The 20,163-nt window shown below is 43.0% G+C and overlaps 1 protein-coding gene across 1 annotated transcript in view; it reads right to left on the bottom strand.

Annotated features, from left to right (window-relative positions):
• The window catches only part of F13A1 (coagulation factor XIII A chain), a 93,140-nt gene that overhangs the window by 46,920 nt on the left and 26,057 nt on the right, over positions 1–20,163 (bottom strand). The window contains exon 4 of the mRNA XM_065397722.1: positions 10,093–10,344. Coding sequence (XP_065253794.1) covers positions 10,093–10,344 — 252 coding nt within the window. The remainder of the gene's footprint in view (positions 1–10,092; positions 10,345–20,163) is intronic.

Below are 20,163 nucleotides of genomic sequence, written 5' to 3'. Positions count from 1 at the left end.
CAGCAAGTGTTGGTAGCCGCACTCTGAGGCTACCAAAAAATGTGTTGCGAGAACCCCTGCTCTAATGGCTGGGCCACCCACAGACAGGTTTATGAACCTGCTACTGGCTATGCACTGAGGGTATAGTGACAGGTTTCAGAGTAGCAGCCGTGTTAGTCTGTATCCGCAAAAAGAACAGGAGTACTTGTGGCACTTTACAGACTAACAAATTTATTAGAGCATGAACAGGTGGGAGTTGTCTTACCAACTCTGAGAGGCCAATTAAGTAAGAGAAAAAAAAAACTTTTGAAGTGATAATCAAGATAGCTCAGTACAGACAGTTTGATAAGAAGCAAGTGTGAAAATACTTACAAGGGGAGATAGATTCAATGTTTGTAATGGCTCAGCCATTCCCAATCCCTATTTAGCCCTGAGTTGATTGTGTCTAGTTTGCATATCAATTCCAGCTCAGCAGTCTCTCGTTGGAGTCTGTTTTTGAAGTTTTTCTGTTTTAAGATAGCCACCCGCAGGTCTGTCAAAGAATGGCCAGACAGGTTAAAGTGTTCTCCCACTGGTTTTTGAGTATTATGATTCCTGATGTCAGATTTGTGTCCATTAATTCTTTTGCGTAGAGACTGTCCGGTTTGGCCAATGTACATGGCAGAGGGGCATTGCTGGCACATGATGGCATATATCACATTGGTAGATGTGCAGGTGAACGAGCCCCTGATGGTGTGGCTGATGTGATTAGGCCCTATGATGATGTCACTTGAATAGATATGTGGACAGAGTTGGCATCGGGCTTTGTTACAAGGATAGGTTCCTGGGTCAGTGTTTTTGTTCAGTGATGTGTGGTTGCTGGTGAGTATTTGCTTTAGGTTGGGGGGTTGTCTGTAAGCGAGGACAGGCCTATGCATCCGAAGAAGTGGGTTGTAGCCCACAAAAGCTTATGCTCTAATAAATTTGTTAGTCTCTAAGGTGCCACAAGTACTCCTGTTCTTTTTGAGGGTATAGTGACACTGCAAGTGAAGGTGTGACTGCAGCTCAGGTAGGCACACTCATGAGAGCTTTAATCTAGTGAGCATGACAGAAAATAGACATGAAGATATGGCTGCACGGGCTGCAGTGCAGCCTAGGAACATGAGTACGTGTACCCAGGGGACCAGGTGGGCTTGCATGGGCCACGCCGAAACCTGCCCAGCCACAGCTTCACGGCTATTTTTAGCATGCTAGCTAGATTAAAGCTAGCAAATTGTGCCTACCTGAGCTGCAAATCACACCTTTGAATGGCATGTAAACATACCCTAACAGACCTGGGTCTTTTAGCTCAGGCGGCAGAGGATCACGGTTTTTGATTCCGAGGTTACTAATATAGATTTAAAAGTTCAAGACAGATCTTCAGATGGCATAAACTGAAACAGTTCCATTGTCTTATCTGAGCTGAGACTCTGACCCTAAGGAAGTAGCTTATCAAGTGAGTTTTTCCAATTTCTGATTCCTAGCTCTGAACAACTCCTGCATAGCACTTTGCCAATAATGTTGCAAACTTCACAGATCATAAGGTTTCTATAGCCTATTTAATTGGTGTTGATTTGCATAATTTGCAGATTGAGCTACTGTATATATTTACTCACTGACCTTTGTGTTTTATTAAAATACCTTTGTAAAAAATGGGTGGAACATTTAAGGGAATGAAAATTGCATTTTCTTCCATCTTTACTGATAATTTACCCATTCAGTAGAGATAGCCTATGATTTCATGACAGCAGATATTTCCTTTCACAGAATAAAAATATCCGTTGATCTTGTGGATATCAATCCGACTGTCTTTGTTATTTGAAGATTATGTAATCGTTGCAAAAATCAGATGACTATTGATTAAATCCTTTGCCATTCTGTTTTTGTTTTAAATATTTGTATTTTATTAAACCAAAAAAAGAGAAAAGGATCTCTGCTTTCACTGGAAAGTGGAAATAAGCCCTAGAAACCAACTGCTTTGATTTTTGACAGCTTTCAATACCACTGGCACTGTTGAGAAGAAAACATGAGACATTTGTGAACTACTTTGATTCTAAGTACTCTGCAGGTAGTACAATTCCAAAATTATTCTGTGCTAGTGGAGGATCCCATTAATTCTGCTAATTAGGTTTTACCTTGGAAATAAATAATATTCTAGCAATGCTAGAAAAAAAGTACTGCACTACATTTAATTGCCTGTATTTTACCTGTATGAAGGTTAGTAAGGGTGAAATACACTTGGCCTGAATAAAGTAATGCGGCTAACGGGCCCTATTATAGGTTGTCTCCTTTGTGAGATCAAGCAAGGGAAGTCCACAGGAAGGCCCTCCCAGCTTGCCCCCCTAATACACGGGCCACAGTAGCATACCTTGTACCCTCCTGAGCACAGGAAATGCCCTCTGCTAACACTTCCAGAGAGAGTCTAGTCTCTCCCAAGAGGGCAGGGAGGAGGTGGGAGTCATGTCCCCCATGCAGCTGACCCACTGCACAAGTGAGAGCCTAGGTTGCCTCCCTTTAAAGGGCGCATCAAGACGCACTCTCCATGAGCACTGGGGAACTCTAGCACCGTTGTGCCTCCCTGTAACCAAATGGCCCCCAGGGCTTCTACTGTGACAGTATAACTCTGTGTCTCTCCTAAAGCCACAACAGGGCCCAGAGTAAGCAAGGGTTAGTATGTGTGCCTGCAAAATTTACCCAACACATGGCCAAGTGCAGTCCACCTCCCCATCCCCCAGGGCTGCTACTCTAGCCTATGAGCTGGATTAGCAGTCAGAAGCCATCTACACCACTGGGCCAGTAAATTAGGGACTTCGGCTGAATTTCACCTTTCTGAAATCGATGACACTTAAGGTATGTCTACACTACATGTCACCACCACGGAGGTGTATAGCTACCCTTCAGTGAATGGCTCTGGGGGGGAGGAGAGGCAGTGGGGAAATGCCCAAGCCTTTTCCCCGCTGCCAGAGCCTTTCACTGAGGCACAGAAAGGCTCCAGCAGTGGGGAGGAAGCAGGAGACTAAAAATAGCAGTGTAGACATGGGGGGCACTGCTTGGTCACAGAGAGAGCAGTGTAGGGTATATACTAGGGCTGTCAAGCGATTAATTGCATGATTAAAAAAATTAATCGCGCAATTAATCGCACTGTTAAACAATAGAATACCATTTATTTTAAATGTTTTTGGATGTTTACTACATTTTCAAATATATTAATTTCAATTACAACACAGATTATTTATTTTTGATTACAAATATTTGCACTGTAAAAAACAAAAAAAAATGTATTTTTCAATTCACCTCAGACAAGTACTGTAGTGCGATCTCTTTATCATGAAAGTTGAACTTACAAATGTAGAATTATGTACAAAAAAAACTGCATTCAAAAATAAAACAATGGAAAACTTTAGAGACTACAAATCCACTCAGTCCTAATTGCTTCTTGTTTACAATGTCACCTGAAAGTGAGAACAGGCGTTCGCATGGCACTGTTGTAGCTGGCATTGCAAGATATTTATGTGCCAGATGCACTAAAGATTCATATGTCCCTTCATGCTTCAACCACCATTCCAGAGGACATGCTTCCATGCTGATGATGGGTTCTGCTTGATAATGATCCAAAGCAGTGTGGACTGACACATGTTCATTTTCATCAACTGAGTCAGATGCCACCAGCAGAAGGCTGATTTTCTTTTTTGGTGGTTCGGGTTCTGTAGTTTCCTCATCAGAGTGTTGTTCTTTTAAGACTTCTGAAAGCATGCTCCACACCTCGTCCCTCTCAGATTTTGGACGGCACTTCAGATTCTTAAACCTTGGGTCGAGTGCTGTAGCTATTTTTAGGAATCTCACATCTGTGCCTTCTTTGCGTTTTGTTAAATCTGCAGTGAAAGTGTTCTTAAAACGAACATGTGCAGGATCATCATCCGAGACTGCTAGAACATGAATTATATGCAGAATGTGAGTAAAACAGAGCGGGAGACATACAATTCTCCCCCCAAGGAGTACAGTCACAAATTTAATTGACGCATTATTTTTTTAATGAGCATCATCAGCATGGAAGCATGTCCTCTGGAATGGTGGCCGAAGCATGAAGGGGCATACAAATGTTTAGCATATCTGGCATGTGAATACCTTGCAACGCCGTCTACAAAAGTGACATGCGAACGCTTCTTCTCACTTTCAGGTGACATTGTAAATAAGAAGCAGGCAGCAGTATCCGTCAATGTAAACAAACTTGTTTGTCCTAGCGATAGGCAGAAGAAGTAGGACTGAGTGGACTTGTAGGCTCTAAAGTTTGACACTGTTTTGTTTTTGAGTGCAGTTCTGTAACCAAAAAAAATCTGAATTTGTAAGTTACACTTTCATGATAAAGAGATTGCACTTCAGTACTTGTATGAGGTGAACTGAAAAATACTGTTATTTCTTTTATCAATTTTACAGTGCATATATTTGTAATCAAAAATAATAATATAAAGTGAGCACTGTACACTTTGTATTCTGTGTTGTAATTGAAATCAATATTGAAAATGTAGAAAAACATCCACAAATATTTAATAAATTTCAATTGGTGTTCTATTATAATAACTGCGATTAATCGCAATTAATTTTTTTAATCGCGATTAATTTTTTTGAGTTAGTCGCGTGAGTTAACTGCAATTAATTGACAGCCCTAGTATATACCTTAAGGTTCTGGCATGTCTTTAATCTACTTGCCTAAGTAGTGCTTTACTGTCTACACTGCTATTTAGATCCGGGCTGGGGGGCATGCACAGTATGTACTTGACATGCTGCTGCAAGGAGTAGACATAACCATAGTAGTTCAAATCTGACCTGCAATTGCAAATCTAGGGGAAATTTCCTATGACACAAAGTTGGATTCACAATAGTTTATTTGAGCAGTTCAGGGCCATCCATTTATACCTAATCCTCAAATTATATATTCAAGGATGAGCGGAAGAAATTTGTAATTAGAGCAGCAAAAATGTGTATAACCCCAACAGCTTAAATATACTGCTCAGTTAGCAAAAGGCTGTAATGAGTGAAATGCATTACTTCAGCCAGGGAAGTTTTCAGCTTGACCGAATACAGTGTATAGCCCTATACGTAAAGCCTGAACCTGAGCTGAGCTCTCATTGCTAACTTAGGCCTGGTCCACACTAACCCCCCACTTCGAACTAAGATACGCAACTTCAGCTACGTTATTCACGTAGCTGAAGTCGAACTATCTTAGTTCGAACTTACCGCGGGTCCACACGCGGCAGGCAGGCTCCCCCGTCGACTCCGCGTACTCCTCTCGCGGAGCAGGAGTACCGGCGTCGACGGCGAGCACTTCCGGGATCGATCCCAGAAGATTGATTGCTTACCGCCGGACCCGGAGGTAAGTATAGACGTACCCTTAGACCAAGAAAAGTTATGGGAACTCAGCACCTCCTGAAATCAGGCTCATGGTATCCAGATCTAAGATTACTAAAGGCACATGGTTTACCTAAGTATGTAAAAAACCTCTTAATCCTGTAGTGTGCTGAGAGCTTGAGTTGAGGGCACTCAACATATTGCAGGGTCAGGCCCTAAAGTATTGTAACTGAATTAGTAAAGTCTGACTGGTGATTAGTCATACAGCTAAAGTGGGAGAGTCATATGAGAGAATCCAATGACTTTTAAAGCCAGCAGCTCCAGAACCTCTCTCTAGCTTGACTGATAAAGTATACATACTTGTCCTGAAACAGCAGACTATGCAAACCAGAAAAGTATATCAAAGCTGAACTCTTGTAACAAAAGTTGTTATACAGGAAGGACACAAATATTTCACTTTTGTCTTTGAGGGAATCTCATCCAGAAACACGGACATTTCTTCAAAACAATGAGCTGGAAAGCTGTTAGTGAAACAGACAAAACTTGTCCTCTAATCAATGCAAAAACACTCCCATTTAGTCAGGTCATTCTTTTCTCATTTTAAATGGTGTATTTCACCCAAAGGTTATCTACTAACCTAGCAAGTCAGCCTATGAGATCTTCATATCACTGCTTTCTTTGCTAATCAAGGATTATATTTAAGCTGCTGAGTTTTTATACACATTGTTTGATCCATGTCACAAGTATCTTTTGTCAGGGTACAAAGGAAGGAGGGGCAATCTATCTCATTTGCTTGCACAAACAGGCTGGGGAGAAATAAGTGTAATAGTCAAAACTATTTAGAAACACGTGGCAAGAAACAAATAGAGATCAAAATGAAATCACGCCCTTGGATGTGCAGAAAACTGAACCTGTCACAGTCATCAAGGGCTGTGACTTGAAAAAATACAAAGCGATATCCAAACAGGCAAAAAGGGTCAGCGGCTGCGTATATGGAGTGGAGTACATGTAAGTAACAGACCAAAAAGAGGTAGCCTACTCAGCACAGAGTCATCTAGGAAACTCTGGAATCAGCTGCTTCTTACTTGTTGTTCTACTCTTGTGGATTCATAATGGATCTGCGTACTTGCATGGTATTAGGAGTTTCGTTCCCCCATGGCAGAGCCTTATGTAACCTAGCCCATAGACAGTCATAGCTTCCAAGGTCAGAAGGGATCATTGTGATCATCTGGACCAGTGGTTTTCAACCTTTCTTCATTTGTGGGCCCCAAAATATTTTGAATGGAGGTGCCGACCCCTTTGAAAATCTTAGGCATACCTGTGGACCCCCAGTGGTCTGCGGACCACAGGTTGAAAACCACTGATCTAGACTGACCTCTTGTATAAAAGATTGTCAGTGATGGAGAATCCACCCCAACCCTGGGTAAGTTGCTACAAAGGTTAATTAGTCTCTCTGTTAAAAATGTACATATTGTTTCCAATCAATTGGTCCAGCTTCAACTTCCAGCTACTGGATCTTGTTATACCTTTGTCTGCTAGATTGAAGAGCCCATTAATAAATATTTGTTCCCCATGTAGGTACCTTTATACTATAATCCAGTCATCCCTTAACCTTTTCTTTGTTAAGCTAATTGGATTGAACTCCTTGAGTCTATCCCTATAAAGGCAATTTTTCTAATACTGTAATCATTCTCGCAGTTCTTCTCTGAACCCTCTCCAATTTATCAACATCCTTCGGGTGTCAACATTATAAGCACTAGACACAGGATTCCAGCAGTGATCACACCAGTCCCAAATGCAGAGGTAAAATAACCTCTCTACTCCTACCTGAGATTCCCCTGTTTATGCATCCAAGGATCGCATTAGCCCTTTTGGCCACTGCATCACACTGGGAGCTCATGTTCAGCTGATTAGTCACCACAACCCCCAGATCTTTTTCAGAGCTGCTGCTACCCAGAATGGAGTGTGGACTCCATTTTGTAAGTATGGCCCAGATCGGTGATACTCAGACTGAGGCTTGCGAGTCGCAAGTAGCTCTTTAATGCGGCTCCTGCAGCTCTTTGCAGCACATGATATTAAAACCCTGTGTGAGTCAATTATTAACCAATCTAAGTTATTAAGCAATCAGGGGGCTTTTATTATGCTGTTAACCAATTGTAGTTGATAAAATAATAATACTTGGTTAGTCATTTTGCTGTAAATGAAACAATGAATTCACACTACTGTGGCTCTTTTGGGTAATGTGATTGCTAATTTGGCTTTTGAACCACTGAGGTCTGAGTATCACTGGCCTAGATCCTTTGTTCCTAGATGTACACATTTACATTTAGCCAGATTTAGGAACATATTATTTTCTTGCACCCAGCTTACCAAGAGATCCAGATTGTTCTGCGTCAGTGACCTGCACTCTTCATTATTTATCACTCCCTGAATGCTGATGACTGCTTTTGAAGGCAACAGCTTCAGCACTTCATTGCAGTTTGCAGCATGTCCTACTGGTTTCCTCCACTGATCTATTTTATCTGATTTTGGTCTGTTTGATCATATTCAACAGGTGTACATAGCATGATAGCAGTGAGTTCCTATAGGGCTGGTTAAGCACGTGACATGAAATGGTTGTGCATTCGTCATGAGGATCTGCTCGATGACTTGAGTTCTTAGGAGGATTCTGCATTGGGTTTGGCTCAGGATGATTGGGGGATGGCTGTCATCTTGGCCAACACACGGGGCATTGAACCAGAGATGTCCAGAACTAAAAGCACGAGCACCTACAACTTGAGCTAAAGCTCCCTAGCTGGGGCTGTAACAGACTCATATCATCTACAAATCAGGCATGGAGGGGGATCTGTTAACATCCACTCAGCAGTGAGTTATATTTGCATGCCTACATCTGGCTGTGACTCCTCCCACTTTTCTTCTGGCTGTGCACCTAGTTTCTCCATGGAGCATCTTCTTACTGTGCAGTTTTAAGGAACACAACTCTACACTGTTTTTCAGTACAGTTCATGGTGCTGTAGCATCCTGTCCTAGCCGGGGCAGATTTACCATAAAACACACAGTGCCCTGGCACGGGACCCCCCAACAACAGGAGGGCCCCAGGGCTGGGCACTCGGGCAGCTCAGCACCAGCGCCCGAGTGCCCGAGTGCGGGGGGGCTGCTCCACGGGAGGGGGGCTGCGGGGGTAGAAGCTGGTGGGGGCAGGAGAGCAGGGAGGGAGGCTCACCCGCAGCCTCAGGGGAGCAGGCGGGAGGTGCGGGTGGAGAGAGCTCCCCGCACCTGCATCCCCCGCTCCAAATGGGAGCTGCCCCAGGTAAGTGCTCCGCACCCCAACCCCCTGCTGCAGCCCGGAGCCCCCTCCCATACCCTAACTCCTGGCCAGACCCCCCATCCCCAGCCTGTTCCTGCACCCTAACACCCTCCCAGGCTCTGCACCCCCACCCCACTCCCACACCCTAACTCCCACCCAGACCCTGCACTCCCAGCCCCAGCCCGCTTCCGCACTCTAACTCCCTCCCAGACCCTGCACCCCAACCCTGAGCCCCCTCCTGCACCATAACTCCCACCCAGACCCTGCAACCCCAGCCCACTCCCACATCCTAACTACCTCCCAGACCCTGCACCCTAACCCTGAGCCCCCTCCCGCACCATAACTCCCACCCAGATCCTGCAACCGCAGCCCACTCCCACATCCTAACTCCCTCCCAGACCCTGCACCCCCAGCCCTGAGCCCCAGGAGGAGAATGCAGAAAAAAAAAGAAAAACGGGTGGGGGGGGGCAGATAAGAGAGAATGCTCCCCCCCGTTTGGGGGGAGGGGAAATGAAGCTGAGCACAGGGCCCCACTAACTCTAAATTCGCCACTGGTCCAGCTCCTTCTCTTCCCTTCTTTTTAGTCCTAATTCCACTTAACTAATGTCACTTTACTCAGGATTAATCATGCATCTTCCTAAACAATACATAAACTAATCATTGCCTATGTTCTCTTGGACCAGAGGCAGGTAATCAACTTGGGCCAAATCACTCCATGTACAAAACAAAGTGCTGCAGAGTACTCTATTAATAATGCCAAACATTTATCACAAAGTACGATGCTCCTTATTTGAGCCTAAAGAAACTTATATAAATATTATGGGAAAGAGATTATATCTACCAAGAAGGAAGAGTTCCAGGACTGCATTAAAGCATTAGATATACCAAAAGTTTGAAGCCATTCTAGATTCTGGATCTGTCTATATTTCAAGTTTTATCACATTGAGGCATAGTGCTCCTAAACTGTTTTGAAAAGGTGCTGATCGGAACTTGCAACTTATTTGTACTCACTTCAAAAATGCCTTGAACATAGAATTGACTTTGTAAAATGCATAGGTGAGCACAAATTCTGATTTTTATATGCACAAATGGAACACTGGTTTTAAACATTTAGTTCTTTGCACCCTGAACCAATGCCCAGTGAAATCAGTGGAAAGACTCATTGATCTCAGTGGGCCTTGAATCAGACACACAGAGAGAGCAATCAAGCAGCTATCCAGGCTTCTAGGTACCTTTAACAAAAGTTAAAGTAAAGCCACCAGCTACTGCTCACTCAAACTAGAAAATAACCAACCACAAGTTAAAAAAATAAGAAGGCAAGCCCAGACAATAACCCCCCCCCCATCACAAACTTTATCACACCCCTGCCTCCCCAAAAGCCTGGGGAAACAGATGGGCCTTGCCGCAGAAGTATGAACATCTGAATATTGCACACCCCTCACCTGGGCACCAGGGATTAAAGAGTATGTAGGTGTCAGTCTCTGGGTTTCTCTTTGTCCGGCGGATGCCATAGGGAGTCAGGACAGCGACATAGAGGCGGAATTTCCCCACAATGCAGGTCGGAGCAGACATGATGGACAGTCTAATGGAACTGTCCTCCTTCCAGGTAATCTTGGCTCCCCATGTCCCGCTTTGCAGTTCTTCAACCAAAGGGATTGGGATGTAAGTGCCTTTGTTTTGCTGTGGATAACGACCTATAGTAATGGAAAGAGAGGAGGATCCTTCTGTGAATGTATTCGACAGCTTTGTAAATGCCTCAATTTCAGTCTCTCATCATTTCCTTGTGCTCCCCCCCCCCCCCGCCCCATGTGTTTGCTGCATCCACCAGTTGTCTCCTCTTCAATTTATATGGGACTGTCTTTGTTATGTGTTTGTACAGTCCTTAGCACAGCAGGGCCCTGGCCTGTAGGCATTGCTGCCATATGAATAATAGATAACACCACATCTCAGTATTGTTTAGATATTGCATCACACTTCTCCTGAACTCCAAACTGATCCTTGCCCTAATAAATCATAAGTCAGATCTTAGCAAGCTCTTATATAGATGACTGGAAAGCAAACGCACAGGGACAGACAAGTCTAATAATAGTAGAGTGAAAATATAGCATTTATGTACTTTGAAGTGGAGTATGCAGGGCATGTAACTGATTTTCCTTTCCAATTATTTTTATAATGCTGACGTAGAGATAGTCCCAGATCCATTTTGGGATAACATAAATCCAGCTCTGGATCTGAACTTTATAACACAGCCCAGCCTCTGAGTTTCTACTATGCTTCCATCTGATGGATTGTTCAGGACCACATACATAGCCATTTTTGCCCTAAAGTCCAGGGATGCAGCAACCCAGATACCTTACATATTCTGTTTATTGGTGCATGCAACAGAAGTAAGAATCCTGCTAAAGAAAAAGGAATTAGAAAGAAAAAACAAAAATCAATAGCAAACATAGGAAGCTGAAGTGCAGGACATCTTAAAAAGGCCATTAAAAATTAAGGTGTAGAGGGATAAGAGATGACAGTCTTTTGGGTACTAATAATTTGGATCTGAATGTAGGATTGCCCTTTAAACTGATGCTGGATTTGATCCTTCTTCCCTTTACAGTAAGTATTTTGCTTCCACTTTTGATGTACAGTAATTGTATAAACAAACAGCAGCAGATGACAGCAGAGCTAATCAACTAGCTTAACCTACACACTTGAAACCCACATACACGTACGGCTTTTGAAAATACCTTTCTTACTCTTTGGTAGGGGGTTGGTATTAATACTCGAGTGCGCATTAGACTTAGGAACCAATTCTGCCATCCTATATACACCAATGTGGTACCATATAGAAGCTGAACACGATCCACAATAAGGGAGGTGAGAATTCCACCAGCACAGAAGCAGCATGGGGCCTTTTGTAAGCCACCTTTGTCCCCAGTTCCCTGGATTCCAATGAGAAACTGCAGAACTGGAATTAATTTGCAAACTAGACACCATCACATTAGGCCTGAATAAAGACTGGGAGTGGATGGGTCACTACAAGAACTAAAAAAAAAAAACTAATTTCCCCATGCTAATTTGCCCCTACTGTTACTCACACCTTCTTGTTAATTGTTTGAAATGAGCCACCCTAATTACCACTACAAAAGTAATTTTTCATCCTGTTGATAATAGCCCACTTTAATTGATTTGTCTCGACCCCCTACTGGGTAAGGCAACTCCCATCTTTTCATGTACTCCTATATATATCTTCCTATTGTATTTTCCACTCAGTGCAGCTGATGAAGTGGGTTTTAGCCCACAAAAGCTTATGCCCAAATAAATTTGTTAGTCTATAAGGTGCCACAAGTATTCCTCGTTATTTTTGCTGATACAGACTAACACTCTGAAGCCTCTCGTGAGCTACAGCACAGACTCTAGCAGCCCTTAGATTCAGATGATTAATAGGAAATCACTGGTTGCATGACAAGAGAGCTGGTCAAAAATCCTGACAAATCTTCTGATCTGTGCTGTAGTAGGAGCTGTACTACTGATATGAAGATTATATTTGTTAAAGTGATAATGGCTAGATATCTTCTGCATTTGAATGAATATATATTTTTAGAAGAGACACTATCAGGCACTTAAGGACATGTTCAGCTCGAAGGACATGTGTTGTTCTATTGAAGTCAATGGGGCCACTCGTGTTTGAAGTTAAACACATGCTGGTGAACTGGGTCTATTGTGAATAAGATTATATATTAGAACTCAAAAGGGAAATAGTAAAGCTACATTACAAAGATATTAAGAATCGGATATTGCTCTGAACTTCATAAAGTGAATTCATTGAGTGAATTTGAAAGTAATAACAGAGTTCACTGAAGTTCAGAGACAAGGTCTCATAGCTGAGTGTTATTACAGAAATCCTTATAAACAAGTTAGATTATTCAATAGACATCACTAGCAACTTCCAAACCATCTAATCCCAAGGAGCAGGGTAAATTGCTTGGTTTATTCAATTAAAAAGATAAGAGGAAAGTCTGAACTTTGTGCTGCTGAAAGTTGCCCAGCTGACAGCCCATTAAACTAAGGGGCAAACTTTTAAAGGTGTTTAGGTGCCTATGTGCTTTTCAAAATTCCACTAGGTGCCTAACTGTATCTTTACGCACCTATATATCTTTAAAAAAATATCTGGCCCAAGTCTTCCATTTATCCATAGAGCAGATACAGCATTACAAGCTCCCTTGCAGTGCCCTGAGATGTGCCTCATCCTTGATCTAAAGGGTCCTCTAGAGATGGGAGTAGACATTAGTCCCTGGCCCCTCTGCGATTTCCAAAAGGGTGCTACTGTGTGATGATATTTTTTATGAGGTGGGCGTATGTCCACTCGAAACTGAGCTGTGGCTACAAATAGAGAGATAAACAATCGTTAAATGGTAATGCCTTTGTTCACGGGCCAAATTCAATCCCCCACACATCCCTAACAATCCCTTGCACTGTCTAGTCCTCATTTTTCTTAGGGTATGTCTAATAAAGCGGTGCCGCAGCAGCACTTTAATGTCGGCTGTGTAGTCGCGGCTCCAGTGCTGGGAGAGAGCTCTCCTGGCGCTGTAATAAAATCACATCCGCGAGGGGAATAGCTACCAGCTCCGGTAGCGTGGCTACCAGCATTGGTGCACTATCTACACTGACACTTCACAGCACTGAAACTTGCTGCGCTTGGGGGGGTGTTTTTTCACACCCCAGAGCGAAGAAAGTTTCAGCGCTGTAAGTGGCAGTGTAGACAAGGGCTTAGTCATGTTTGTCTAAAGACACCTGACCACAATGGAATTGTTCTTAGTCACTGGTTGTGTCCCCTTTGCTAACACTGCCATCAAAGTTGCTAATTATGGTGGTTTCCATAATGTGAACTTCTGCCCATTGGAACCTGGATTGACAGCAATTCATTTCATACGAATCACCCTGTGTCCATCAGACAGTGACAAATTTTAGTGACCAGAGACCTGAACTGATTCAAGCCAACAACCTTGATGAGACTGGGTCTATTTTGTATCCTTTTACCGTACGCTTAAGGCGATGGCTACACTGCAATTAAAAACCCAGGGCTGGCCCACGCCAGCTGACTCAGAACTGTGGGGCTTGGGCTAAGGGGCTGTTGAATTGCAGTATAGATGTTCAGGCTCGGGCTGGAGCCCAGGCTGTAGGACCCTGCAAGGTGGGAGAGTCCCAGAGCTTGGGCTGCACCCCGAGCCCGAACATCTATGCTGCAATTCAACAGCCCCTTAGCCTGAGCTCCACAAGCCCAAGTCAGCTGGCACGGGCCAGCCACGGGTGTCTAATTGCAATGCAGACATGCCCTTAGCCATCTCAGACCTGGCAGCGTATTGCTTTATTAAATGTAAACAAGTAGCAAAAAAGAATTGCCTACTAAACATTGCATTCCTCTAAATTACAGCTTTTGTCATTATCTTTTATCTCTGGAAGGTTTTGTTCCCAACTTTATGCCCTTTCTGGCACTACATGTTTTTAATCTAAGGTTGTGTTTAGTGGCATCAAACACTGTCTGCCAGTCTAATAAATGAACTATAGTCCCACCTGGTTGTAAAGCATGTCTTTGATGTCTACACTTCAACACAATGAGGAGAGCTCCTCAGAACAGCAATGCCTCAAGGAAAAGGGCAATCCTATTCACTAGCTTCAGAGTTAAGTAGAGTTTAGGCAGAAGCTTTTGCACCTGATCACCCCTCCCCTTAAACCATATATGTGAGTGTGAGTGTACGAGAGAGAGAGAGAGAGAGAAGAATGAAGATGTGAGGAAAAAAGAAGTTGTGCAAATCAAAAGTTATGTATGGGTTCACTTTGACACTGTTTAAGATTTCTTTAGCAGATAAAGGCCTAATGTTAAATGTGAATTGATATAGTAATACAAAGTTGCAGGATAGAACTCAGTTACAATGTCTTTTTTTGGCCTGTAAGGCCTTTAGTTATTCTTCGTCATTAGGTAAGATTTTTCCCACTTCCCCTCTTTTTTGGCATGATTACACTGCTCTACAGCCAAAATGCTTCTGAAATAAATGTAGTCAAACTTTACTAATTCTGGGTCACTGAGAACGAAAATGATGCTTAAAATTGTTGATTGGCTCTAGTTTTCAAGATATGCTATTGGGTCAGTATGTACGACCCTTGACTTGGGAATGGCGGAGGATAAGTGAGTTATAAAGGGAAGGGATCTCAATTTAAACCAGAAATGACTAAAATACATCTTTGACTGGATCTATGAATAAATCTATGACTGGGTTTGGACAGTACTTGCTTTTTAGGCAAAACAATGAATGATGCAATCTGAAGCTGGTATTGCATCATACATGATATGAATTGCATCATGTTATTCCTAGAAGTCATGGATGATGCAATCATAACGAAGCTTACATCACTCTGCTGAACAAATTGCCCTATATCAGCTCTAGAAATCATACAGTGTCGTGCTCTCTTATTTGTCAGTGTTTGATTTTGCAAAGGGACACATTTCTGTTTAGCCAAAGTGAGCAGAGATGCCTCGTACTTGTGTGAACAGTGCAGATAACTTCTGCTATGTTTGTGGTGAAGTGACTTTTGCATCACAAAAGCGCAGTATAACCACTATGGTTAAGAAAGCCCATCACCTTTATTTTGGCTGCAAAATTGGAGATCAGGACAAGAGGTGGGCCCCACACATATGCTGCAACACTTGTGCAACAAATCTTCGCCAGTGGTTGAACAGGAAAAGGAAATCTATGCCTTTTGCAGTGCCAATGATTTGGAGAGAGCCAACAGATCATACCAGCAATTGTTACTTCTGCATGGTGCCTCCAGTTGGGAAAGGTGTGTCAAAGAAGAAAAAGTGGACTGTGCATTATCCAAACATTCCATCAGCTATACACCCAGTACCCCACGGAGAAGGACTGCCGGTTCCTGATGCACCAGAATCATTCTCACTTGAGTCAGACGAGGAAGAGGAAGAGGATGAAACTTCTGGTCCTGAACCATCAATGTCACAGGACCCACATTTTCTCCCATCCTCCTCCTCTGAACCACACCTCATAACACAAGGTGAACTGAATGACCTTGTCAGGGATTTGGAACTACCCAAGAGTAAGGCAGAGCTGTTGGGCTCCAGACTACAGCAGTGGAATCTCCTGGCAGGAGATGTTAGGGTTTCCATGTTCCGTGACCGTCAAAAGGATCTTGTCCCATTCTTCTTCATGGAAGGTGATCTTGTAGCCTGCAACAACATCGATGGTGTGATGGGATGGCAGCCCTCAACATCGTTCACGATCCAGATGCGTGGAGATTGTTCACTGATTCATCGAAGACGAGTCTTCAAGCTGTTTTACTGCATAATGGCAATGTTTTGCCATCAATTCCAGTTGGTCATGCAGTCCATATGAAGGAAACCTATGACAACATGAAACAACTTTTGAGGTGCATAAACTATGACCAACATCAGTGGCAGCTTTGTGGCGATTTGAAGGTTGTTGCTCTCTTGCTTGGTCTGCAGACTGGATACACAAAGTACTGCTATTTTCTCTGCGAATGGGATAGTCGTGCAAGAGATTCCCACTACATCAAGAAAGATTGGCCACTCCGACAGTCATTGGAGCCTGGGAGGAAAAGTGTTCAGCATCCACCACTTGTTGAATCAAGGAAGATTTTGTTACCACCCTTACACATCAAGCTGGGTTTGATGAAGAACTTTGTCAAGGCCTGTGACAAAACACAAGCAACTTTCAAGTACCTCCATGAAAAATTTCCAAGGTTAAGTGAAGCTAAGATAAAGGAAGGTGTCTTTGTTGCTCTTCAGATTCATGAACTTCTTCGAGATGATGCATTTGACCATGCACTGTGTGGCAAGGAAAAGACGTCATGGAAAGCCTTCCAGTTAGTGGCAATAAATTTTCTCGGAAACAACAAGGCAGACAACTACAGGTTGTTGGTGGAAAACCTCCTCAAGGCATACAAAAGCCTTGGTTGCAACATGTCACTAAAGATACATTTTTTGCACTCTCATCTAGATTTTTTTCCCACCGAACTGCGGAGCAGTGAGCGACGAGCACAGCGAGCGATTTCACCAGGACATTGTTGCAATGGAGAAACGCTATCAGGGCAAAAGGAGCCCATCAATGCTTGCAGACTATTGCTGGACAGTGACAAGAGATGCTCCATTTAATGAATACAAGAGACAAGCCAAGAAGTGCTGAGTAGACACTGAATAGGACTAAACTATGTACATAATAGTTTTTTGCCTTTTGTTTCATAATAAATTTTATTTATATAACCCTTTTGCTGATTTTTAAAGTGTTACATAAACAGGACAGGTGAAATATTATCATGTAAACCATAAACACATGAAAAGACCTAGGTTTACAATTTATGATTAAAACTATCTACACAATATACATAGACATAAAATGTAAAAACTTAAATATCTTAGAAACAGTAGCCAATCAGTTGTTTTAATTGTCATATTTGAATTCAGCACATCAAAATACATAATAAATAGCACATTTTATCTCTGAAGCAGACAACTTCTCAAAAATTGTAGACCAGTGTTATCACTCAATTATTAAATGCACAACACTGCCTTCTGCAAGAATTTCCCTGAAATATTGCTAACACATCTACCTAAAATGCTTATATGGCCCTCATCACTATAGTATCTGAGCACCTCATAATCCTTTTATCCCATTAGTCATATTTTAGCCCTTAAAAATGTTGCCTACTGCAATTTGTTGGTGCAGAAACTGGATGAATTTGAAAGTCCATGAGGAGAAACTTGCTTGAGGAGGGGCAGGTGTTACAGGTGGTTTAAGCAAGTAGGAGGAAGGGTTATATATGTGTGAGAGATGAGAACAAGAGAGGTCCAGAAAGGTAGCAGATAGGTCTGGATGGGTGTAATAAAGGAGGCCCCTATTGCTGGGAGTCAGTCAAGATTTGTTAGAGAAGAAGCAAGAAGGTTTAGGAGCGGAGACGGCAGAGACTGCCAAGCAAGGGATGCTGGGAAGGTTCTAGAGTTGGGAGTGGTTAGGGTGCCTGTGCTGAGTGAAAAAGTTGGGGTTGGTTTGTCATCATTTGCAATGAACTGAGGGCTTGTGGGAACTGACGGAGTGATTCTGATGGATTATGCAATGCATAGTATGCATTCAGTCTTCTATACACATTTACATACTATTTTTTCCACAGGACCCTGGCCTCATTCAATACACAGATGGATGGTGCTCACTTCATGGTATTTTACTTTCTCCTCATTATTCAATGTGTGGCCACAGGCTTTATTTACTCCACACTACTCAAACCCTGCTTTGAAGACAGAATTATTGATTTCCTCATGCACTTTTCTATGGCACTCATTACTATAGCATCTGAGCGCTTCACAAACATTAATGAATGTTCACAAGACCATTGTGAGGTGAGAGGTTATTATGCCCTTGTTACAGAACGAGAACTGAGGCACGGAGATTAAGGTCAAAAGTATCCATTAATTTTGAGTGCCCAAATTGGGACCTAATTTTTCAGAGAACTTATTATATAGCATTTTCTATGTAAAAACACAGCACCTATTGACTGCAGTTGCGAGTGCTCAGCAATTCAACAAATCAGACCATACAGTCTCAACTCAGGCATCCAGAAAATGAGGAACACCCAGTTAGTGACCAACTGCGAAAAGTTTGGTATAAGAGACTTGCCCAGCATCACAGAGGAACTCTGTAGCAGAGGCAGGGATAGAATCCAAGTCTCCAGGGCAGCATTCAACTGCCTTAACCATGAGACCGTCCTTTCTCTTCCTGCAATCCCCTGCCTCATTCACTACACACCTTCCAACTTCTGAAACAAATGGGGGAGGGGGAAGGGGGGGGAGTATGTAATTATGTAATTAAAGTCTGTATCATAATACAAGGAGACCAAATTAAGGTTGCCCTGGCAACCTTAGTTCTGTCATATTTTAACTTTTCAGTGCGTGTCTTTGTAACCTTAATGTTCTTTTAACGTATTTTGTGTGTAAATTCTTAGTTATTTTTTTTAAAGAACCTAGCAAACAAACACCACACCCAAAAATTGCCATCATGTTGACACCCACACTGGTCAGCCGCAGGGCTGGAAGCTTTAGAGCCACCACACAAACCTCCAGCACTTGAGCTAATGGAATAACTGATAGCAATAGCAGGTAGTCATCCTTCAGGTGGATCAGCACTAGAGGGGGGTGAGTGTTTGGCAGTGGATGTCATAGATATTTGCTGACTTAGAGGAATGGTGAGACTCAGGGATCTTTGACTCCATTCCAGGATCTGGAGGGAGTTTGGTCCAAAGAGCACAGACTCTTCTGCCCACACCCCTTAAATGTGACCCCCTTCTGCCCGATCACCTCCAATCTGACCTTATCCCAGTCTTTCCCACCCATGGTTTCTCATCCCAGTCTCCTTGCCCAGCTATTCCTGATCCTGCCTTCCTCTTTTCCCCCTCTCCACTAATTTCCAGTCCCAATCTCTCTCCCTAGACAACTCATCCAATCTCCAAGCCCCTCACTCCTGTCACAGTCTCTTTGCCCAACCAGTCCTAGTCTTCTCATCTGTTCTCAGTGCCCAATTCCCCCTCTCCACTGACACACCCATTTTCCTCCCTGGCTCCCATACCCAGTCACCTTGTCTAACCAGTGCCAGTGTCCTCTCCCCACAGGCTCCTTGTTCCAATCTACTTGCCCCCAATCCTGCAGATCAGGCGCTTCTCCCTTTTCCATTCAAATCAGGCAGCTTCTTCCTCTATGCTTCTTGGGCCCAGCAGGAGGTCATTGAGAGCACAGTAGAGATACTCCCAGCTCTCAATTCAGATGGCCAGAACTGGCCTGACCTGGCCCATAGCAGCCCTGAGGTGCAATTGCAGGGAAAGTCCTAGCTGGAGCATGCCAGTGGGGGTAGAATCTTCAGGGAATTAAGCTACTAAAATCTAAGAAATCTCTACTGAGCATGTCCAAACTATGATTCTTCAAAGGCTTAAAACTTGGGCAAATCTGGCAAAAGGCACATCCCTGACAAATTTCAAGTCTCTGCTCCAAAGCATATAGGTGCTAGAGCTTCACCAAAAAAAGGTCACCAGACTATTTTAACATGGGCAAAAAAACCCACGTATTTCTCTCTAGCCTCATTCTCAGAAATAGCCAAACCATTTTGGCTGACATTTTCTGAAACAATTCAGCCTGAGGTAGACATCCACTGAGCATGCAAAATTTCAGCACAAATGGTTAAAATTTGCAATGTTATAAACAACTAATAACAGGGCCTTATAATGGGAAGTGTCAGGCAACCTTAATCATAGGTGATGCTACCAGCTCTGCCAATCATAAAATATTTTTCCCATTAATATTTTTAAAAAGTGAATTTGAGGATTTGTGAAAAGCCAGATTGATCACACTGGAAGCTTAAATTGTTTATGTACAAAACAACCAGTGGTGCTACTAGCTCCATCATCTCACAGTCCCACCGACATGCCTCAGGAATCACCTCTGGATGTGAGAGGCA

The sequence above is a fragment of the Emys orbicularis genome, chromosome 2 (genome assembly GCF_028017835.1).
Source record: "Emys orbicularis isolate rEmyOrb1 chromosome 2, rEmyOrb1.hap1, whole genome shotgun sequence".
NCBI classification, from domain to species: domain Eukaryota; kingdom Metazoa; phylum Chordata; order Testudines; family Emydidae; genus Emys; species Emys orbicularis.
The sequence above is the reverse complement of the archived record's forward strand: the minus strand, read 5'-3'. Positions and strand labels throughout refer to the sequence as shown.